This window comes from Triticum urartu, chromosome 5A (genome assembly GCF_056163025.1).
Source record: "Triticum urartu cultivar PI428250 chromosome 5A, HENAU_Tu73, whole genome shotgun sequence".
In the NCBI taxonomy this organism is placed as follows: domain Eukaryota; kingdom Viridiplantae; phylum Streptophyta; class Magnoliopsida; order Poales; family Poaceae; genus Triticum; species Triticum urartu.
This window is the reverse complement of record NC_141877.1, coordinates 459,670,282-459,690,366: the sequence shown is the minus strand read 5'-3', so window position 1 is coordinate 459,690,366 and position 20,085 is coordinate 459,670,282. Positions and strand designations below refer to the sequence as shown.

Sequence of the window (20,085 nt, the reverse complement as noted above, 5' to 3'; positions counted from 1 at the left end):
TTTGCCTGCCTTACACGCGCTGGATCGCACGAATTTTCTATTCCCGTGGCCCGTGGCCTGTGGGGCAGACGGGTTTCATGGAGATGTTTCTCTCCAGATTTGCAACGGTACGGAGATACAGCCTAATAATACAATAATCTGTGGTACAGAGATACAAGATCGTATTTACCGCTCCTATATTTGCTAAGCATTTGGTCAGATTTGGTTCGGCGTTTGTGCATAGAGAAACAGAGTCGGCGTTTGGATATGGGAGCGGTGGTCTGTGGGCGCACGGGACAGCAGAGGCATCACGGGCCACACGGGCAGAGGTGGATAGACCGAGTAAATGAGACCGCACAGGTGCTACAGACAGATATACCGGGGGGTTTTTAGGGCGGAGATGGGCCGAATTAAATGGGTGAATGTTCTTCAACAACAACAACAAAAAAGGGTGAAAGTGACGCCAGTGAGTTAAGCATGTCTTTCGAGTGACATTTTGAGACGGAGGAGAATGAGAAAGGTATCCATCCTTGAGTGCGCGCTTCTCGTTCAGAAGATTCAGACGGCACCATTCTTTGGTGCTTTTCTCCCTCGACCGGGTGATCCGCCTGCAGATCTGCTCGTGCGCGCGTCCATTCTCTGCGAATCACGCGGCGTAGTACTGGCACGGACGGACCGCCGAAGCCGTGTGCCGTGCGCCCATCCCAGCAGCAGGCCCCGCGCGTGCCGTGTGCGTGCGTGGATCCTACTCCTACGTACTACGCACAGGCAGTTGCAACTGCCAGGATATGCTTACGTAGTACAACCTCCGTTTGGGTTTAGTGCACATTCATGTCACACCACACGGATCGAGGCCCTTTCATCCTCTATAAAATCCGACGATAAACTCTCGCCAGTCTCCGACTAAGTTTCTTCACGTATTATTACAAGTTTATTAAAAAATATCTAGAAAACAATATTTCTATGACATGTTTGTTCAAATCTTGTTTGGAATGTACTATGCGAGAAGGTTGAGTAGCGCTTGTCGTATCATTGTCGTTCGCGGACGGATATCCTGTCCGTCTAAGGCCAACTCCACCGCGCGACTTCAAACGGACGTTCGAATTGACCGGATTTTGTCTCTTTGGAGCGCCGATGAGTTCACCCATGTCCGGCATTGTCAGATGGGGCGTGCGTGCGTCCACCGCGCGGCCGCACCCCAAATCGTGTCCAGGGTGGACGTGAATAAAAAAAATATAAAAACTGGAATGAAATAACTAAAAAAGTAAATAAACGCATTTAAAAAAACATAAAACATATATAGGGGTCGGCCACAAAACGGCCCAGTTTCCACGGCCACTTAAAAGGCCCAGTTTCATAATTAACATATAAAAACAAAATAAAAAAACTCCTCCCGCGCGCTCCTGCCGTGCCCGTCGGTGTCGTGGCCGTCGCCGTCTTCACTGGCCGCCGGTGTCGTCGTCGTCGCTGACGAGGTCGACGTAGGCCGGCGGCGTCCACAAATGGGGCGGCGGTGCGTAGTAGACGGGAGTTGGCTGGACGGCCGGAGGTGCCTGCACCACCTCCTCCCGGGGCGACGCCTCCCACTCCGGTGACCGCGGCGGAGTGGGGCACCAGTTCACGCCCACGCCGGCGGCCATCTCCAGAGCAGTGCAGGACCAGCCCCACCCCTGGCCCAGCAACTGCTGGAACGCGGCCGGCAACGCCTCCTCCGTCGGCTCCTCCGTGACGGCCGCCATCTCCGGGAAGGCGACGTCCTCGGCGGCAGAGAGGGCCATGGTCTCCTCCAGGGCGTGCCACTGCCGCTCGTCGTGCGTGTTCATGGAGTCGTCCATGACACGCGACAGGAGACGGGCCTCCTCCTCCGCTGTCATGCGAGGAGGGGGAGGTGGCGACGGTGACGGTGAAGGCGACAGCGTGGGCGTCATGCCGCGCACCCGAGTACGCCCCTGCTCCTGTCGTGGCCGCCGCAGCCCCGTCGAGGTGCCGGCGAAGAACGACGCGCGCCTAGTGTCGTGCTCGTCACGAAACCAGGTGTCCCAGAGCCCGGCGTCGGGGACGTACCTGGGGTCGTAGAAGAGGTCGTCGGGGAGGAGGCGGCAGCGGCGCTCGATCTCCTTGCCGCGCGCACGGCCGCTCGTCGGGACCGGCGGGATCGGGACCCGGTCGGCGGACAGATGCTAGTTATTGGGGAGATGGACGTCGCTCCAAGGGAGCGGCGTCCTCGTCTCCCAATAACGGCGGCACACCGACGACCGGACGTAATGCCGGTCGCGCTCGCCGGCGGACGTGGGTGCGATGGAGAAGGCGGGCGGCGCGGGGGCCCAGCGTGGTTGCGATGGCGAGCCGCGGCGGCGTCCCAACGAGGAACCAGCCTCGCGGCCGTGCTTGCCTTTGCGGCCCATGGCAGCGGGCGGCCGGCCGGCGAGGTGTTGGCTAGGGTTTGGGACTGGGGCTGTCGGGTTTCGAGGAGGTCGCGGGATGGCGTGTGGCAGTGTGGACGACGACCCATCCACGCTTCCCACTTAAAGAAGGACGCGGCCCTTCGACGTGCGGATGACAGGTGGGGCCGTCCGCTCGTGTGCATTTATGTGGGCGGGTGGGAGGTAGGTGGCCGCCTGCCAGGCGGCCCTGACGCGGACGAGGCGCGCGTCCGTTTGATGTCCGTCGCGACCCAAACCCGGTGCAAGTTTGCGCTCGAAATGGGTCGGCCCGGACACAAAACAAACAAGATGGGTCCGGGCCGCCGCGCGCTGGGCCGCCTTCTTTGTCCGTTTTATCCCAAATGAACGGGGCCGGACAAGATAGGGTCGTGCGGTGGAGTTGGCCTAAGGGGTCCGTGTTGGAGTTGCCCTTATATTTTTATTTCAGAATTGTTTAAATTTTTTGTCCTAGATAGATTTAAAATAGCTAATGCTTTGCGTTCTTTTAAGAGCTCTAGGCATAACCGGCAGCTAAAAAAATGAATAATTTTATATGAACGTCCTTCAATCTGCTGGAGCGTGTGGAAAAACAAATCAGTAAGTTACAAAAGGAAAAAAAACAATAAACAAATCAGTAAGTTACAATCTGATATACAGCAGGTTCATTTTCGTGCTTAATTACATGAATTGTCGTTTACGTAGTATTTATGTAGGAATAATAAAAGTACTATCCCTCGATCCTTATTAATTGTTGCTGATTTACTATAATTTTGTACTAAGTCGGTGGGTTAGAGGGAGTAATATTTTTTCTTTTGTGTTATTTAAAATTTTCAAAATAGTTTTTGATGTAACATGAAGCATCTGTACTAGAGATATGTACTAGCCTTTTCGTATAGAGCGGGAGCGAGGATGCATGCCTACGTACAAAAGATCCCTTTTGTATTTTGTGCCCAACTTTGACCGTAGGTTTGACTAACAAATTATAAGTTGTATGGCATAAAATTTATATTATCAGATTCAAATGTGAAAGTGGTTTTCAATGATAGTACTATTTTTAGGGTATACAAATTATGTTTAATAGTTAAATTAAATGTCAAAATTTGAATCAAAATACAAAGGCGCATTAATAAATCATTACGGATTAGCACGTTGTGAGGCGCGCGTAGCGGCTGACAGCGTGAGAACAAAACGAGGACGCAGGCCACCAGAAAGCAAAAAAGGTTGCTTACATCGCATGGCATCGTAGTAGTACCGTACGTACCGTGTGTATCAGCTTTCTTAAAGCAGCAAATGATGATCGGGCTGTGTGTGTGGGGGGAAGGGGCACGGACGACCGAGAATCATCCTAGTCGCCATGCACCCGTGCAGCGCGCTACCCCGGCGTCCGGCGACATGAGTTTGTACCACCCCGGTGGGCCGTCGCGCACGAGTTTGTCAACGTGTACACCCACCGCCGTCCTCCCACAGCCACCTCTCCGGAAAATGTGCTCCGGGACTGTGGGCACGGCCGGCGTGCCCACGCTTGCCATTACTCATTTCAACGTAATATGGCATTGGTAAATAGTAGTATAATTCATTTGAATTTGTCTATATCTGAAACAATGTCATGAGGCACCGGGGTTCCAGTGGGGTGGGGGGGGGGGGGGGGGGGGGTGACGTGACGAGCTCAACGACCGCGGTCGTGGATGGTGGGGAACATTGAGTCATCCTAATGATCTCCTCTTTAGACAGCGAAATCACGGAAGAAGTGAGACGGTGTTGCGATACTTCTTGTGTCTTTTGATTTAATATCATTATTCTTTTGATGCATCCACATCAAAGATTGGACCAGATCCACAACCGATGGCGCTACCTTAAATATAAGAATGTCTCGTGTGATTTTTCCTTGTAATTCCGTACTAAAAGGTTGTGATATGTTGTTGATTTGTTCAAGTGTATTTTGGTTCTGATTTCCACCAAAACCCTTTGGTCGTTCACTCACCATGTCTTTTGTAATTTTTTTTGTTTGATTGCCTTTGGTCTCTTGTCTTTGCGCCTTTACAAGCTCTTTTCACCAAAGGTTCGGCATTCGTTTGTCCCGCGGTCGTACATCTGCTCTATGGAATTCCAATGATGCTAGCCTCACAAAGAACAAAAGTTGGTTTTGATAATTATATGCAAATGCAGTGTAGAATCATTGAGTTGGAAAATGTTACATTCCACAAATTGAAGATGAAGTAGAATTTATAGCTGAGTTTGTTCTAACTAAAACCTTATCTAAGTCCGAGAGTGTAACTTCGTGGATTTGTATGCTTCAAGTTTTAACAAGGGGTAGTACTAAACAACAACATGGATAAAAGAACATGTTTGTAATCCTCTGGTAGATGCCGGCGGAGCATGATGTCCAGACCACGTAGCTTAATTGATGAGATTTTCATTATGAGCATCGTGTCAAGACTGCGTGTCTTAATTGACGAGATTTTTTAATTGAGAAACATTAAGTACAACGTAAGTGCGCACATACACACCACCGCCATCACATATACTCACATAACACATATCGAGGATCAAAGTTGCAGAGTTTCAAGATTGATGAAGTCATCACTGTCATCTCGCTATCCACGAGAACGTCGCCCTCGACGGCTAAAATAATCCACATTAATAGGACACACAAAAGCATCGATCACAGGGTTTGATCTGATGGGCAGAGGATACAACCTCCAACCAAGCATTATCGATGAGATTTTTGATTCTTAACATAACCATCATTCGTACTGAACTACCCCATCCACTATTTTGTAAGTTATCGTTTTGTACAGGGACATGGTCAAACTTTTAAAATCCCGAAGAGTAATATATTTCCAATTTTCTTTTTTCTAAATCCATGCTTATACATTCGACGTTTGACCAACAAAAGGGGGGAGAATGCCGCGAATGTATTAGTGTGGATTTTCTGCAATTTCTTTTTTGAAATTCATCGCTATTCATTCCATCTCAATTGAAGTTTTGAGGCACTTTGACATGATGAGAAACTATAAAAAGGATAATTCATGGATATCGTTAAATTTTATGCTCTGAGACATGGAGCCTTTAAAAACTACAACTATAAATATGTTATTGCACCCAAGAAAAAATGAGGTCATGAGTACTATTGTGGTATTGCTTACTTGTCTATTGTTTTGTTTTGCCTTTTGTGTTAGACACAAATAATAAAAAATCCACAGAGTGTCAAGAGATATATCAACGAAAAAAACACTTCAATAACCTATCAACATGTGTGATGTATTCAACCTTTTCCTAATGTAACCATATGATAAGACTGACATCTTTAAACCTCGAGTAATGCAAGAATTTATTTGCCAAAAAAAAGAGAATAAGACTGTCATCTAAAACATGATATTTAAATACGGGAAATGAGTAGGTTTCAGATGGATATGTATGTGGTTTCGAAATTTTTACCTAGAGGCTTGAGAGAGGATGTGTAACTATTTGGAAACAACACTTGTGATTATTAAAGTGATGCTTAAAAATGAAGAGAGAGTAAATAATTATTGGCAGCAATCATCATATATACAGGAGCAAATTGATCGTGATCATCAACAGGCCCGTGCCAACCCAGGCGGCCAGGCCAGCTTCACGAGGCCGATGGGCCAGGCGGCGCCGCGCACTGAATGTCAGGCGGGGCCACCGGCGACGGGGGCCCTCCACGGCCCACGCCATGCATCGTCTGTCTCGTCACACCGCCGACGCGGAGGGCCCGGCGCCCCTGATCGCCGACCGCCAGACGGGGTCGACCTCGCCGTCGTCGGCGGCGGCGAGCCAGGCGTCGACGTCGTCGAAGAGCGCGCGCTGCTTGCTGGGCGGCGGCGGCGAGACGAGGCGGTCGCCCGGCACGCCGATGGCAGCGGCGCCGCCGTCGACGAGGGAGTGGAAGAAGACGTCCCGCAGCTCCCAGCCGCCGCCGCCGGCCACGCCGAGCCCGCCGCGGCACTTCTGCCAGGGGAACTGGAACACGCCCGGCGGCCTCCGCCACGCCTCCCCGGCGTCGGTGGCCGCCGCCGCCTCGTCGAAGGGGAAGTCCGCCGCCTGGTCCGGCTCCTCCCGCGCGCGTTTCCTCGCCCTGCCGCCCTCCGGCCGCCGATCCATGCAGGCTGAGGGCGCTGCATCGGGAGATGGAACATGCATGTCGACATTGATCAATCCGGCCCCTCGACCCACCTTCAAACCATATCATATATCATACGCATGGCGGCGACGGCCGGCATGCACGCGACGCACCTGAGACACGAGAGGCCGGCCTGATCGAGACGACGAAGGAGAGCGCCCGTACGTGGACGTCGCGATGTCGAGCTCCTGGGAAGGGGGTGGTGGGAGTATATAACGGGGAGATCGGTGGAGAGGGTGGGGGAGCATGCATCATGTTCATGCAGAATGTACCGATGGAGACGTGCACGGCAGGCCCAGGCGGCCCGGGCAGCTAGGGCTGGCATTGCCAGCCGGTGCATGCCCCGCTGAAGGAAAAAAAATGCCAACGAATGCATTTTTTTTTTTGAAACTCTAACGAATGCTCTTTATTTTTGAAACTCTAACGAATGCATGCTGGTAACTCGCAGTGCTCGTTTAACAAACGTTCGTTTTTGCTTGGATCCGTTGGCGACATGGGCGGGGTGTTGGGTTCCTTGTCGAGGAGCATGGACCGAAAGAACGACGAGCAAGCGACTACAAAAGAGCCATCATCAGTCCCAGAGGGCAATGCTTAGCAAAATCAACGTGCATTGCGCTTCGTGAGCTCTGAGCTGAAACCGATATACCCTGAAATGCACACCATGCATATGTAGCAAAATCACCCAGCCTTACACTTGTAGAACTACGGATATCTAAATTGTTCTCTCTCTGGAATTTATCGGGTGCGGAAATTAGGTTCCGGAAATCGGCAGACTATCATTCATTTGCACGTATGAGCAAGATAGGTTGTTGGGAATGTTTACCTGGAAAATAAAGCCATCTGAAGTGTGTTTCCAGTCGGAGATCGTGCCTCCAAATGGAGGTCTACTTTTGTCCCAGGAATCATGCAGACAATGATGCTGTTTTAGCAACCTGCGAAATTTTAGTGATTGCGTTATAAGGATGAAAGCACATGTCTTCTGGAGTCCATCCCTCATGAAGGATGCCAAATGATCTTCAGGGCCGCAGCATGCTTGCTGTTTGCTCTGTCAACAGAGACAATCAAGCAGAAATAGTTTGCCCTTTATCAGTCCATAAAAAGGTTCCTGTTGGCTGTTACTGAATCAACCCACGGCCTTGTAGATTCATAAACGCACTACATCTTGGCAGAATCACCAGTAATCTCCACAGGAACAAGATCCACTACTGAAATGATGAAATCTATTTGTGTCCCTCACAACAATCTCCCTTCCAAAAACTTTGGAGATGTATTTGAAAGCAGAGTGGCAATCCCCACATATCCTAATATTCTTCATGATGCGAATTGTTGCCCCTGCAGGCATTTCGATCAGCGCAAATGCAAGCGCGAGCTTCTCGCTGTGGTACTGTAGGTTTGCCTCCCTCTCTTGGTCATCTACACGCAGAAGCACATAATCCATATCAGGAACATATCCTTCTTTCCTAATCTTCTTGCTTATCTCACCCCACATCTTATATATCTCTTCCGCTCGTGGATGGGTATCATCATTTGCCACAAACATGTGCACAGAATTCTCCATCTCAACCCAACTGCATGCAGGTTCCTTCTTCACACCAGTTGTCTTCATCATCCTCCTCACTCTGGCTGCAGCATCCCATTGGCCCGTGGAAGCATATATGTTATACAACAGGACAGGTGGACCACTATCATCTGGGTCAAGTTCAAAGACATGATCAGCTGCAAATTGCCCTACTTTAGCATTCTTATGCATTCTGCATGCCGCAAGCAAGGCTCCCCAAACTGCAGCAGTTGGCTCCATGGGCATTTTAAATATAAAGACCAGAGCATAATTTAGGAAACCAGCTCGGCCCAGAAGAGCAACAACCGTAACATAATGATCAATCTCCGGTTCTAAATCGTACTCCTTCATCATTTCAAAGTAGCGCTTGCCCTCCTTCACCAGTCCTCCATGGCTACAGGCAGTCAAAATGCAAAGGAAGGTGATCTGATTCAGGTAAACGCCAGATTTCCTCATCTCCTCAAAATGGGAGACTGCTTCCTTCCCCAGTCCATATTGTGCAAATGCTGTGAGCATTGTGTTCCATGTAACTGGATCCTTATTTTCCATACGGTCAAACAACTTTCTCGCGTCAATCATGCTCCCTGATTTTGCATACATGTCAAGCAATGTATTTCCAACAAATGCAGTCAGTTTCTGCCGAGATTTAATCACATGTGCATGCACCCACTTCCCCTGCTCAAGAGCACCTAAACGAGCGATAGAACTGAAGACACTGGAGTATGTAAAATGTGTCGCTTCAAACCCATTTCTCAGCATCTCCGCAAAGGTCATCAGAGCAGTCTCTCCATCACCCTTCCTCGCAAACCCGGAGATCAATGCGTTCCAAGAAACCCCATTCTTCGAGTCAAGTTTGTCAAACACTGCGGTGGCCATGTCCATCTTCCCACACCGCGCATACATGTCGAGGAGCGCGCTCCCAACATAGACGTCCTCATGCCAGTCACACTTCACAGCAAGAGCATGGATCTGCCTCCCGATGCCACTGTCAGCATAAGCGCCGGCAGCCTTGAGGAGGCTGGCGAACGTGAACCCGTTCGGCCTGAAGCGCCCCTTCAGCATGCCAGGGAGCAGCCTGATGGCCACCGCCGGCATGTCGTTCTGCGCGTACCCGGCAATGAGCGAGGTCCAGGAGACCATGTCTTTCCTCCGCATTCCGTCGAACACCTTCCGCGCTTCCAGCACGCTGCCGCACTTGCAGTAGAGGTGGATGAGCGAGTTGTCGAGGAAGGCGTCGCCGGCGAACCGGGAGCTGGCCAGGTGCGCGTGGATCTTCCTGGCATCCTCGAGGTTCTTGGATTGCGTACAGGCGGTTATGAACGAGTGGTAAACGCGCGGGGTCGGGGCGAGCTCGCCAGCGTCCAGGAGATCGAGGTCACGGAGGACGGCGGAGGCGGCCGGGACGGGGTTGGCCGCGGTTGAGGTGCAGGGTCTGGTGTGTCGGTAGAGGAGAAGGTAGTTGGGCAGAAGCTTGTGGGGCTTTCTCATGGAGGTGGCGAAAGGGGCGGCCGGTGTCCGACGTTCTGCTCGCGAGAATGCGAGAACGAGGGTCCGTATACAGCGAGAAAAAATATTTTCTATTTTGGCTAATTCTCCTTTTTTTTACTATTCCATCCGTTCACAAATACTCCCTCCGTCCCATAATATAAGACCGTTTTGCAAGCTGTTTTAGTTTGCAAAACGATCTTATATTATGAGATAAAGGGAGTACTAAAAAGTGTTCAACTTTTTTTTCTGAATTGAATGTATATAGAGATGTTTTAGTCTGTTTGTTCAGTCATTTCACTCCGTAGGTAGTTCATAGCATTAAAATATCCAAAACATCATATATTTATAAATGGAGGTAGTACCTTTTAAAAGAATGGCTAATTTGATCGATTAGAAAGTCGTTAAGAGAGTAGCAAGGGCCTCTCTAGCCCATCCCACATAAGTCAAATTTAGTCTATTTTTTGTATTCTAAAGATTAAGCACCTTCTAGTCCATCCCCGATTCATTTAATTTTTTAGAAGGTCAACTTTTCAATCATGACATCTCACCCCTCGGGTCCATACTCTAGCAACACAACATCTCGACAAATTTGGTCTACCACACTCGCCAGTGTCGGAATCATCGTTTTCACTGCCCCTGTGGCTACCATCGCAGAGCTCCGTCCCATCATTGTGAGGTCCCTTTCGCTGGAAATCGAATCGGCCAACCTTGAAGATGGCGTAGGAGGCACATTTCTGAGCCCTAGCCGGTCGACGCCGCCGGAATCGGCCAAGTAACCCCCCCCCCCCCATTGTCGGCCCTACATCCCCACCACATGAGTCGCCTCCAGGCGCGAGATCCGGCGTCGTCCAGCCCTAGTCGAGGTTCCATCGCCAACCGTCGTCGCTCCGCCCACCACAGCCCACAAGGTGTTTGAGAAATTGCCCCAACTGTTATTGTTCATGTTTTTTGTGTTATTCATTGAGTACAGTTCTCAAATTGATCATGAAACACTCTAATGTGTAGAAGAAGAAGAAGAAGAGGAACATGGTATCGAGGTGGCGTTGGGCGCGATCACTTAAGCGGGTGATTTCAGGAGATCGAGGCATGGTTCCCAGATTGGTTACATATGGATTATTCGAGATATGATCCATGGTCATGATGATCTCTAGTGAGGGATGGCACCTATGGATTATAGGCAACTCAATGCGTAAAACGTAAAAAAGAAATGGCCAATACCAGTCATTCATGATCTTCTGGATGAGCTACATGGTTATATTGTGTACTCAACAATTGTTTTATCTACTCCCACACTGATTCACCAAACCTGGAACTCGTTATGGATAGAAGGTTCGTAGAAGTGAGAAAAGAGTAAGTAGTACATGAAAAATAAGATATTTGACTCTCTGCCCATGAACGCGCCTAACGCAATATATCCCCTAGATATTTTTGAAGCCGATTTCAGATGCATTGGGATATCTTCAACACCGTTGCAAGAGTTGTGGATAAGCATGATCATTGATTTTAACAGAGAAGGATTCTGTGAAGAATCAAGTGCAAGTCCATTGTTGAAGATTAAAACGACCGTGTGAGTGCTTTCATTTGGATGTATAGTCGATGCCATTGATGTTGGAGAAGATCTCATCCTCATGTGTGTGAATAGATTCACCAAAGCCGTGATCGAGATCTCTAAACCAGAGTACTTGAGGGTTTTCACCGATGAAGATACCAAGGGGCTCATGACAGAGAGTGAAGAGAGAGGTTGACCAGAGATCCTTGGATCCAATGATTGTATGCATTGGACATGGAAGAATCGTCCTTTGACATGGAAAGGTCGGTAGAAAGGGCATTGACATGATCCAACCATCATTCTTGAGGCAGTTGCATCACATGATTTATGGATTTGACATTTATACTTCGGGATGCCTAACTATCACAATGGCCTCTTTTTTTGCAAGGTTGGTTGTTGGTAACATTCCATATTGCAATTATGTTGCAATGGTCCTGAATACAATATGGGGTAGTATCTTGCCGATGATATCCATCCTCCAAGGACCACATTTGTAAAGATAATCCAGCGCCATTAAGGTAACAAGAAATCTCACATTGCAATGTGCCAAGAATCTACTAGGAATGATGTTGAGTGACATCTTTGTGTGGTTAAACTTTGCGATTTTTCATGGTCCTACTGAGTATTGAAGGGTCATAGCCTATCAGAGGCCGTGACAACATTTGTTATCTTGCACAACATAATCATCAAGGATGAGAGAGATGAGCCCATACAACAGTGTCATGGTGGAACCATAACATTGTCTAAACAAGATTCAAGCATTCCCCGCAACACATGAAGGACCAAGAACCGAGAAACTCACAACCAACTCCAAGATGGTTATGTTACAACACTTGATTTATCTGGATTTATTTCAGACTTTTCGGCGATGTTTGTTCAGTGAGAGTAGATGTTTCTGTCGACTATGAGGCATCTGTGTGACTTCGTCAATCTCAATATGTGATGTCGCCTCAATATCGGAGGTGCTCGTATGAAGGATGTGTGTGCCTGTGTTCATAGAGGTGAGTGTAGGTAAGCATGTGTGAATTTGCTATGTTAACCTATAGACTAAATCCTACGGAATTAAATTCATATACTAAGGTGGCAACATCTGATTGAAAACCGAGGGGGGTTCTCTAAAAAGAAAAATGAGTGGAGATGGGCTCGCGCAGAAAGGAGGATCAGCGAAGGCGGGAGCAAAATGTGGCCTTGCTTAAAGAGACTATTGCAACCCGGCCTACTATTGTTTTAGGACAACATGAAAATCTCGGTATTTGGGCCAAGCCCAGAAGAGGTCTGGACACTTAACCTCAACATGTTCTTCAGATGCGGGACCCTGCGGCAAACCCTATTTGGCGCTGCAGGCGTCAGTTATTACTGTTTCTACAAACCAGCGTCTGCAGCCGCATTAGCTGGGCTTGGCCCGTTTCGTTCGCCTCCCGTCAACCCATCGTCTTTCTCGTTTAGAGCCAAAAATCAGCTAGAGCTGGTAATCGAACACAAGATTTTCTGGTTCACCGCGCATTGTGGTAACCACCCCCCTACGCAAACTTGATGCGATAAGTTCCATCGTTTTTTGTCCTATCATCTTTCCGTTCGTTCATTATGTTTTTCATTTGTCTTTTTCATATTTAGTTTTCTGTGTTCTTTTTTATTTTTGCTTCTTCCTCATTCGATGATTATTTTTTTTCAAATCTATCCACATTTTTAAAATTTTAATGATTTTTTTCAAATTCGATGGACTTTTTTCAAATTTGATAAACATTTTTTTCAGATTTGATGAACTATTTCCAATTTTGATGAACTTATTTCCAATCCGATGATGTTTTTTCAAGATTGATGATTTTTTTCTTTCAAATTTGTGAACTTCTTTCAAAATCGTTGAACTATTTTTCAAACTCGATGAATGATAACCCACAAGTATAGGGGATCGCAACAGTTTTCAAGTGTAGAGCAACCCAAATTTATTGATTCGACACAAGGGGAGCCAAAGAACATTCTCAAGTATTAGCAGCTGAGTTGTCAATTCAACCACACCTGGAAACTTAGTATCTGCAGCAAAGTGTTTAGTAGCAAAGTAATATGATAGCAGTGGTAACGGTAGCAAAATGGTAACAGTAGTAAAAATAATGTTTTTGGTATTTTGTAGTGATGATAGCAATAGCAACGGAAAAGTAAATAAGCGAAAAACAATATATGGAAAGCTCGTAGGAAATAGATCGGTGATGGAGAATTATGCCGGATGCGGTTCATCATGTAACAGTCGTAACCTAGGGTGATACAGAACTAGCTCCAGTTCATCAATGTAATGTAGGCATGCATTCCGAATATAGTCATACGTGCTTATGGAAAAGAACTTGCATGACACCTTTTGTCCTACCCTCCCGTGGCAGCAGTTTCCTTACGAAAACTAAGGGATATTAAGGCCTCCTTTTAATAGAGTACCGGAACAAAGCATTAACACATAGTGAATACATGAACTCCTCAAACTACGGTCATCACCGGTAAGTATCCCGATTATTGTCACTTCGGGGTTAACGGATCATAACACATAATAGGTGACTATAGACTGCAAGATAGGATCAAGAACTCTCATATATTGATGAAAACATAATAGGTTCAGATCTGAAATCATGGTACTCGGGCCCTAGTGACAAGCATTAAGCATAGCAAAGTCATAGCAACATCAATCTCAGAACATAGTGGATACTAGGATCAAACCCTAACAAAACTAACTCGATTACATGATAGATCCCATCCAACCCATCACCGTCCAGCAAGCCTACGATGGAATTACTCACGCACGGCGGTGAGCACCATGAAATTGGTGATGGAGGATGGTTGATGATGACGATGGCGACGGATTCCCCTCTTCGGAGCCCCGAACGGACTCCAGATCAGCCCTCCCGAGAGGTTTTAGGGCTTTGCGGCGGATCCGTATCGTAAAACGCGATGAATTCTTCTCTCTAATTTTTTTCTCCCCGAAACACAATATATAGAGTTGGAGTTGGAGTCGGAGGAGCTCCAGGGGGCCCACGAGGTAGGGGGGCGCGCCCCCACCCTCATGGATAGGTGGTGGGCCTCCTGGCCTTCATCTTTTGCAGATATTTTTTATATTTTCCAAAAAGTTGCTCCGTGAAGTTTCAGGTCATTTCGAGAATTTTTGTTTCTGCACATAAATAACACCATGGTAATTCTGCTGAAAGCAGCGTCAGTCCGGGTTAGTTCCATTCAAATCATGCAAGCTAGAGTCCAAAACAAGGGCAAAAGTATTTGGAAAAGTAGATACGACGGAGGTGTATCAATGAACTTTTTGCCAGATCGATAAAAAAATTCAAAACCAATGAAAATTTTCAAAAACGATGAAAATCTTAAACTTTTTCATAAAGTTTTCCCAAAATTGGTGAGCTTTTCTTCAAAAATGATGAACTATTTCTCAAAATTGATGAACTTTTTAAAATTTTGTGAACTTTTATCTCAAAATTGATGAATTTTTAAATTCACGTTTTTTAATAAATAAAAAAATTAAGTGATAAATGAATAGCACGGACATACTAGTTCACACAGTATTAGCGCTATTAAAATCGCAAATGAAATGGGTGTGGTGGTCATTTTTTTTCCGGATCCGCTGGGTGGTCAGCTAAGCTCGAACAACTTAGAGATGCAAGTTCGATTCCTGGAGGTGCTGCATTTTTCTGGCGATTTGTGTTCGTTGTGTTTTTAGACAAACTCATGAAAGCTTTATTAGACCGTCACAATGTTTACAGGGATGAATAAAATATCACCGGGGTGGCCTAACCAAACACGACGGCCGGTCCCCAGCGTTAATGCATGCTTCGCGAGGTTATGTGCCTCGAAATTCGAGGTTCGAAATTCATGACTAAAAGTGCAAGAAGTAAAAAACCTAGCTCGTTCTATTATTTCTTGCGCCACCGCTCCATAAGATGTCGACGTTCCCCCTTTAATTGCTTCAACAGCAGTCCTGCAGTCAGACGCAACCAAAATTCTCTGCTCATATAAGTCATCAACTAGCGCCAGTGCTTCTCTGATGTCTAGGACCCCCAAAACCTCTGGATCTTCGATGTTTCTGAAAATGATTGCGGATGCACCCTTGAACTCCCCTGTGCTATCACGACAGATCGCTCCCATGCCCCAATCCGGCTAGCGCGTGAGACTGCCGCATCGACGTTAATCTTCGTGTGGTCTTCCGGAGGAGGTAGCCATGAAGTTGGGCGTGGAGCTCGTGCTGTTGCAGCCGTCACCACGGGTTTCTGAATATGCTGTAAATCTGAGATATAACTCGTGATGAAATCATGAGTAGAAAAAAGTGTTTTGTAGATTCCTTCATGGATTATCTTCCTCCTTGCCGCCCAGATTGCCCAAAGAGTCACAATCATTGTATTAAACTCAGTTTGCGGCAGAGGGTCACTCATTGCAAACAACCACTTCCTTGCTTGTTCTTCTCTATGCATGCACATATGTTGAACAAGCTCCTCTTTGGATAAAGCCCAAACACATTGAGAGTAGTTGCAATCAATCAGCGAGTGGCGCCGGTTGTCTTCAGCTCCACATAAAGCACACACACATGTGATGAAGACATATGCCGATGGTGCAAAACATCGCTGGTGGGAAGGGAGTGCTGCGCCAGCCTCCATGTAAATATTTTCAATTTGGATGGCACTTGCAAATTCCAATTCGATGACCACCCTTTGCGGTCCACTGCTCCATTAGACATTTCATAAGTCTCCTCTAACCAAGCCTCTCTCCCCATCTTCATAGTATAGATCATTTTGTAAGCCGAGCTGACAGAAAAACGACCTTTGGGATCTCCTGCCCAAGCCCAGAAATCATCAACTAGCATGGTGCATAGTGGTTGATACGTCTCCAACGTATCTACTTTTCCAAACACTTTTGCCCTTGTTTTGGACTCTAACTTGCATGATTTGAATGGAACTAACCCGGACTGACGATGTTTTCAGCAAAATTGCCATGGTGTTATTTTTGTGCAGAAATAAAAGTTCTTGGAATGACCTGAAAATCAACGGAGAATATTTTTGAAATATATAAAAAATACTGGCAAAAGAATCAAGGCTTGGGGGCCCACACCCTGTCCACGAGGGTGGGGGCGCGCCTACCCCCTGGGCACGCCCCCTGCCTCATGGGCCCCCTGACGCTCCACCGACCTCAACTCCAACTCCATATATTCACGTTCAGGGAGAAAAAAAATCAGAGAGAAGGATTCATCGCGTTTTACGATATGGAGCCGCCGCCAAGCCCTAATCTCTCTCGGGAGGGCTGATCTGGAGTCCGTTCGGGGCTCCGGATAGGGGAATCCATCGCCATCGTCATCATCAAGCTTCCTCCATCGCCAATTTCATGATGCTCACTGATATCTACTACACAGCCTTCTTCTTGTAGACATTGTTGGGCCTCCAAGTGCAGAGGTTTGTAGGACAGTAGCAAATTTCCCTCAAGTGGATGACCTAAGGTTTATCAATCCGTAGGAGGCGTAGGATGAAGATGGTCTCTCTCAAGCAACCCTGCAACCGAATAACAAAGAGTCTCTTGTGTCCCCAACACACCCAATACAATGGTAAATTGTATAGGTGCACTAGTTCGGCGAAGAGATGGTGATACAAGTGGTATATGGATGATAGATATGAATATTTGTAATCTGAAATTATAAAAACAGCGAGGTAACTAATGATAAAAGTGAGCGTAAACGGTATTGCAATGCTAGGAAACAAGGCCTAGGGTTCATACTTTCACTAGTGCAAGTTCTCTCAACAATAATAACATAATTGGATCACATAACTATCCCTCAACATGCAATAAAGAGTCACTCCAAAGTCACTAATAGCGGAGAACAAATGAAGAGATTATGGTAGGGTACGAAACCACCTCAAAGTTATTCTTTCCAATCAATCCGTTGGGCTATTCCTATAAGTGTCACAAACAGCCCTAGGGTTCGTACTAGAATAACACCTTAAGACACAAATCAACCAAAACCCTAATGTCACCTAGATACTCCAATGTCACCTCAAGTATCCGTGGGTATGATTATACGATATGCATCACACAATCTCAGATTCATCTATTCAACCAACACATAGAACCTCAAAGAGTGCCCCAAAGTTCCTACCGGAGAATCACGATGAAAACATTTGCCAACTCCTATGCATAGGTTCATGGGCGGAACCCGCAAGTTGATCACCAAAACATACATCAAGTGAATCACGTGGTATCCCATTGTCACCACAGATACGCACGGCAAGACATACATTAAGTGTTCTCAAATCTTTAAAGACTCAATCCGATAAGATAACTTCAAAGGGGAAACTCAATCCATTACAAGAGAGTAGAGGGGGGAGAAAACATCATAGGATCCAACTATAATAGCAAAGCTCGCGATACATCAAGATCGTATCACCTCAAGAACACGAGAGAGAGAGAGAGATCAAACACATAGCTACTGGTATATACCCTCAGCCCCGAGGGATAACTACTCCTTCCTCGTCATGGAGAGCACCGGGATGATGAAGATAGCCACTGGAGAGGGATTGCCCCCTCCGGCAGGGTGCCGGAACGGGTCTAGATTGGTTTTCGGTGGCTACGGAGGCTTCTGGCGGCGGAACTCCTGATCTATTGTGCTCCCCGATGTTTTTAGGGTATATGGAGATATATAGGAGGAATAAGTACGTCAGGGGGGCGGGGGCACGAGGGGCCCACGAGGGTCGAGGGCGCGCCCAGGGGGGTGGGCGCACCCCCCTGCCTCGTGGCTTCCTCGTAGATCCCCTGATGTGCACTCCAAGTCTTCTGGGCTTCTTCTGATCCAAAAATAAGTTCCGTGAAGTTTCAGGTCAATTGGACTCCGTTTGATTTTCCTTTTCTGCGATACTCTAAAACAAGGAAAAACAGAAACTGGCACTAGGCTCTGGGTTAATAGGTTAGTCCCAAAAATGATATAAAAGTGTATAATAAAGCCCATAAACATCCAAAACAGTAGATAATATAGCATGTAGCAATAAAAAATTATAGATACGTTGGAGACGTATCACTCACCGCCGTGCGTGAGTAATTCCATCGTAGGCTTGCTGGACGGTGATGGGTTGGATGATATTTATCATGTAATCGAGTTAGTTTTGTTAGGGTTTGATGCCTAGTATCCATTACGTTCTGAGATTGATGTTTCTATGACTTTGCTATGCTTAATGCTTGTCACTAGGCCCTGAGTGCCATGATTTCATATCTAACCTATTATGTTTTCATGAATATATGTGAGTTCTTGATCATATCTTGCAAGTCTATAGTCACCTATTATGTGTTATGATCCGTTAACCCCGAAGTGACAATAATCGGGATACTTACCGGTGATGGTCGTAGTTTGAGGAGTTCATGTATTCACTATGTGTTAATGCTTTGGTCCAGTACTCTATTAAAAGGAGGCCTTAATATCCCTTAGTTTCCAATAGGACCCCGCTGCCACGGGAGGGTAGGACAAAAGATGTCATGCAAGTTCTTTTCCATAAGCATGTATGACTATATTCGGAATACATGCCTACATTACATTGATGAACTGGAGCTAGTTCTGTGTCACTCTATGTTATAACTATTGCATGAGGAATCGCATCCGACATAATTATCCATCACTGATCCATTGCCTACGAGCTTTTCATATATTGTTCTTCGATTATTTACTTTTCCGTTGCTACTGTTACAATCACTATAAAACCAAAACTGCTACCGTTACTTTTGCCACCATTACCACTATTATCATATTACTTTGCTACTAAATACCTTGCTACAGATATTAAGTTTCCAGGTGTGGTTGAATTTACAACTCATCTGCTAATACTTGAGAATATTCTTTGGCTCCCCTTGTGTCGAATCAATAAATTTGGGCTGAATACTCTACCCTCGAAAACTGTTGCGATCCCCTATACTTGTGGGTTATCAAGACTATTTTCTGGCGCCGTTGCCGGGAGCATAGCTCTATTCTTTGAGTCATTTGGGATTTATATCTGCTGATCACCATGAAGAACTTGAAAGATAAAAGAACCAAGATTTTTCCCTCAACTACGAGGGGAGGTAAGGAACTGCCATCTAGCTCTACACTTGATTCACCTTCTGTTTTGAGTAAACTTGCGACACCTACTCCTGCTATTCATTCTGATATGTCGCATGTTATTGATGATGCCACTTCTGCTTTGCATGATACTTATGATGAAACTACTTTTATGCTTGATAATACTGTGCCACTAGGTGAATTTCTTAATGAACAACTTGCTAGGGTTAGAGAGAATGAAATTATTGAAACTGATAATATTGATGAAAGTGATGATGAAGATTCTCCCCCTAGATATGAATTGCCTGTTGTGCCTGAGGGTTATGTTATGGATGAAGAAACTACTAGAGACTTCTTAGCTTGCAATGATATATCTGATCTTAAGAAATTATTAGCTAAGCTTAAAGAAAAGTCTTTGAATGCTAGAATGAAACATGACCCTGCTTTTGCTACTTCACGTATCTTTATTACTGATAAGGATTATGATTTCTCTGTCGATCCTGAGTTAATTACTTTGGTTGAATCTGATCCTTTTTATGGCTATGAATCTGAAACTGTTGTGGCACATCTTACTAAATTAAATGATATAGCCACCCTATTCACTCATGATAAGAAAACTCGCTATTACTTTATCCTTAAGTTGTTTCCGTTCTTATTAAAGGGTGATGCTAAAACATGGTTTAATTCTCTTGATCCTGGTTGTGTGCGTAGTCCCCAGGATATGATTTATTACTTCTCTGCTAAATATTTCCTCGCTCATAAGAAACAAGTTGCCTTAAGGGAAATATATAATTTTGTGCAAATTGAAGAAGAAAGTCTCCCACAAGCTTGGGGGAGGCTTCTCCAATTACTTAATGCTTTGCATGATCATCCTCTTAAGAAAAATGAAATACTTGATAT

General features: G+C 46.2%; 2 protein-coding genes across 3 annotated transcripts; both read right to left on the bottom strand.

Moving 5' to 3' along the window:
- Positions 1–5,707: 5,707 nt before the first annotated feature.
- Positions 5,708–7,543, bottom strand: LOC125509731 (uncharacterized). 2 transcript variants are annotated; one of them, XM_087526430.1, is made up of 3 exons: positions 7,370–7,543; positions 6,656–6,734; positions 5,708–6,541 (listed from the first exon to the last, which is right to left on the bottom strand). In XM_087526430.1, exons 1-3 carry the CDS (start codon positions 7,541–7,543, stop codon positions 6,117–6,119), a joined length of 678 nt encoding a protein of 225 aa, XP_087382556.1. In that variant the 3' UTR covers positions 5,708–6,116. The 2 variants fall into 2 exon arrangements, with proteins under 2 accessions (XP_087382556.1, XP_048530712.1); XM_048674755.2 differs by lacking the exon at positions 7,370–7,543 and having other exon boundaries at positions 5,734–6,541; positions 6,660–7,258.
- Positions 7,544–7,717: 174 nt separating this feature from the next.
- LOC125509730 (Tetratricopeptide repeat (TPR)-like superfamily protein) lies at positions 7,718–9,663 on the bottom strand. Its single transcript, XM_048674754.2, has one exon. The coding sequence runs from the start codon at positions 9,590–9,592 to the stop codon at positions 7,718–7,720; it is 1,875 nt and encodes a 624-aa protein (XP_048530711.2). The 5' UTR covers positions 9,593–9,663.
- Positions 9,664–20,085: the final 10,422 nt, after the last annotated feature.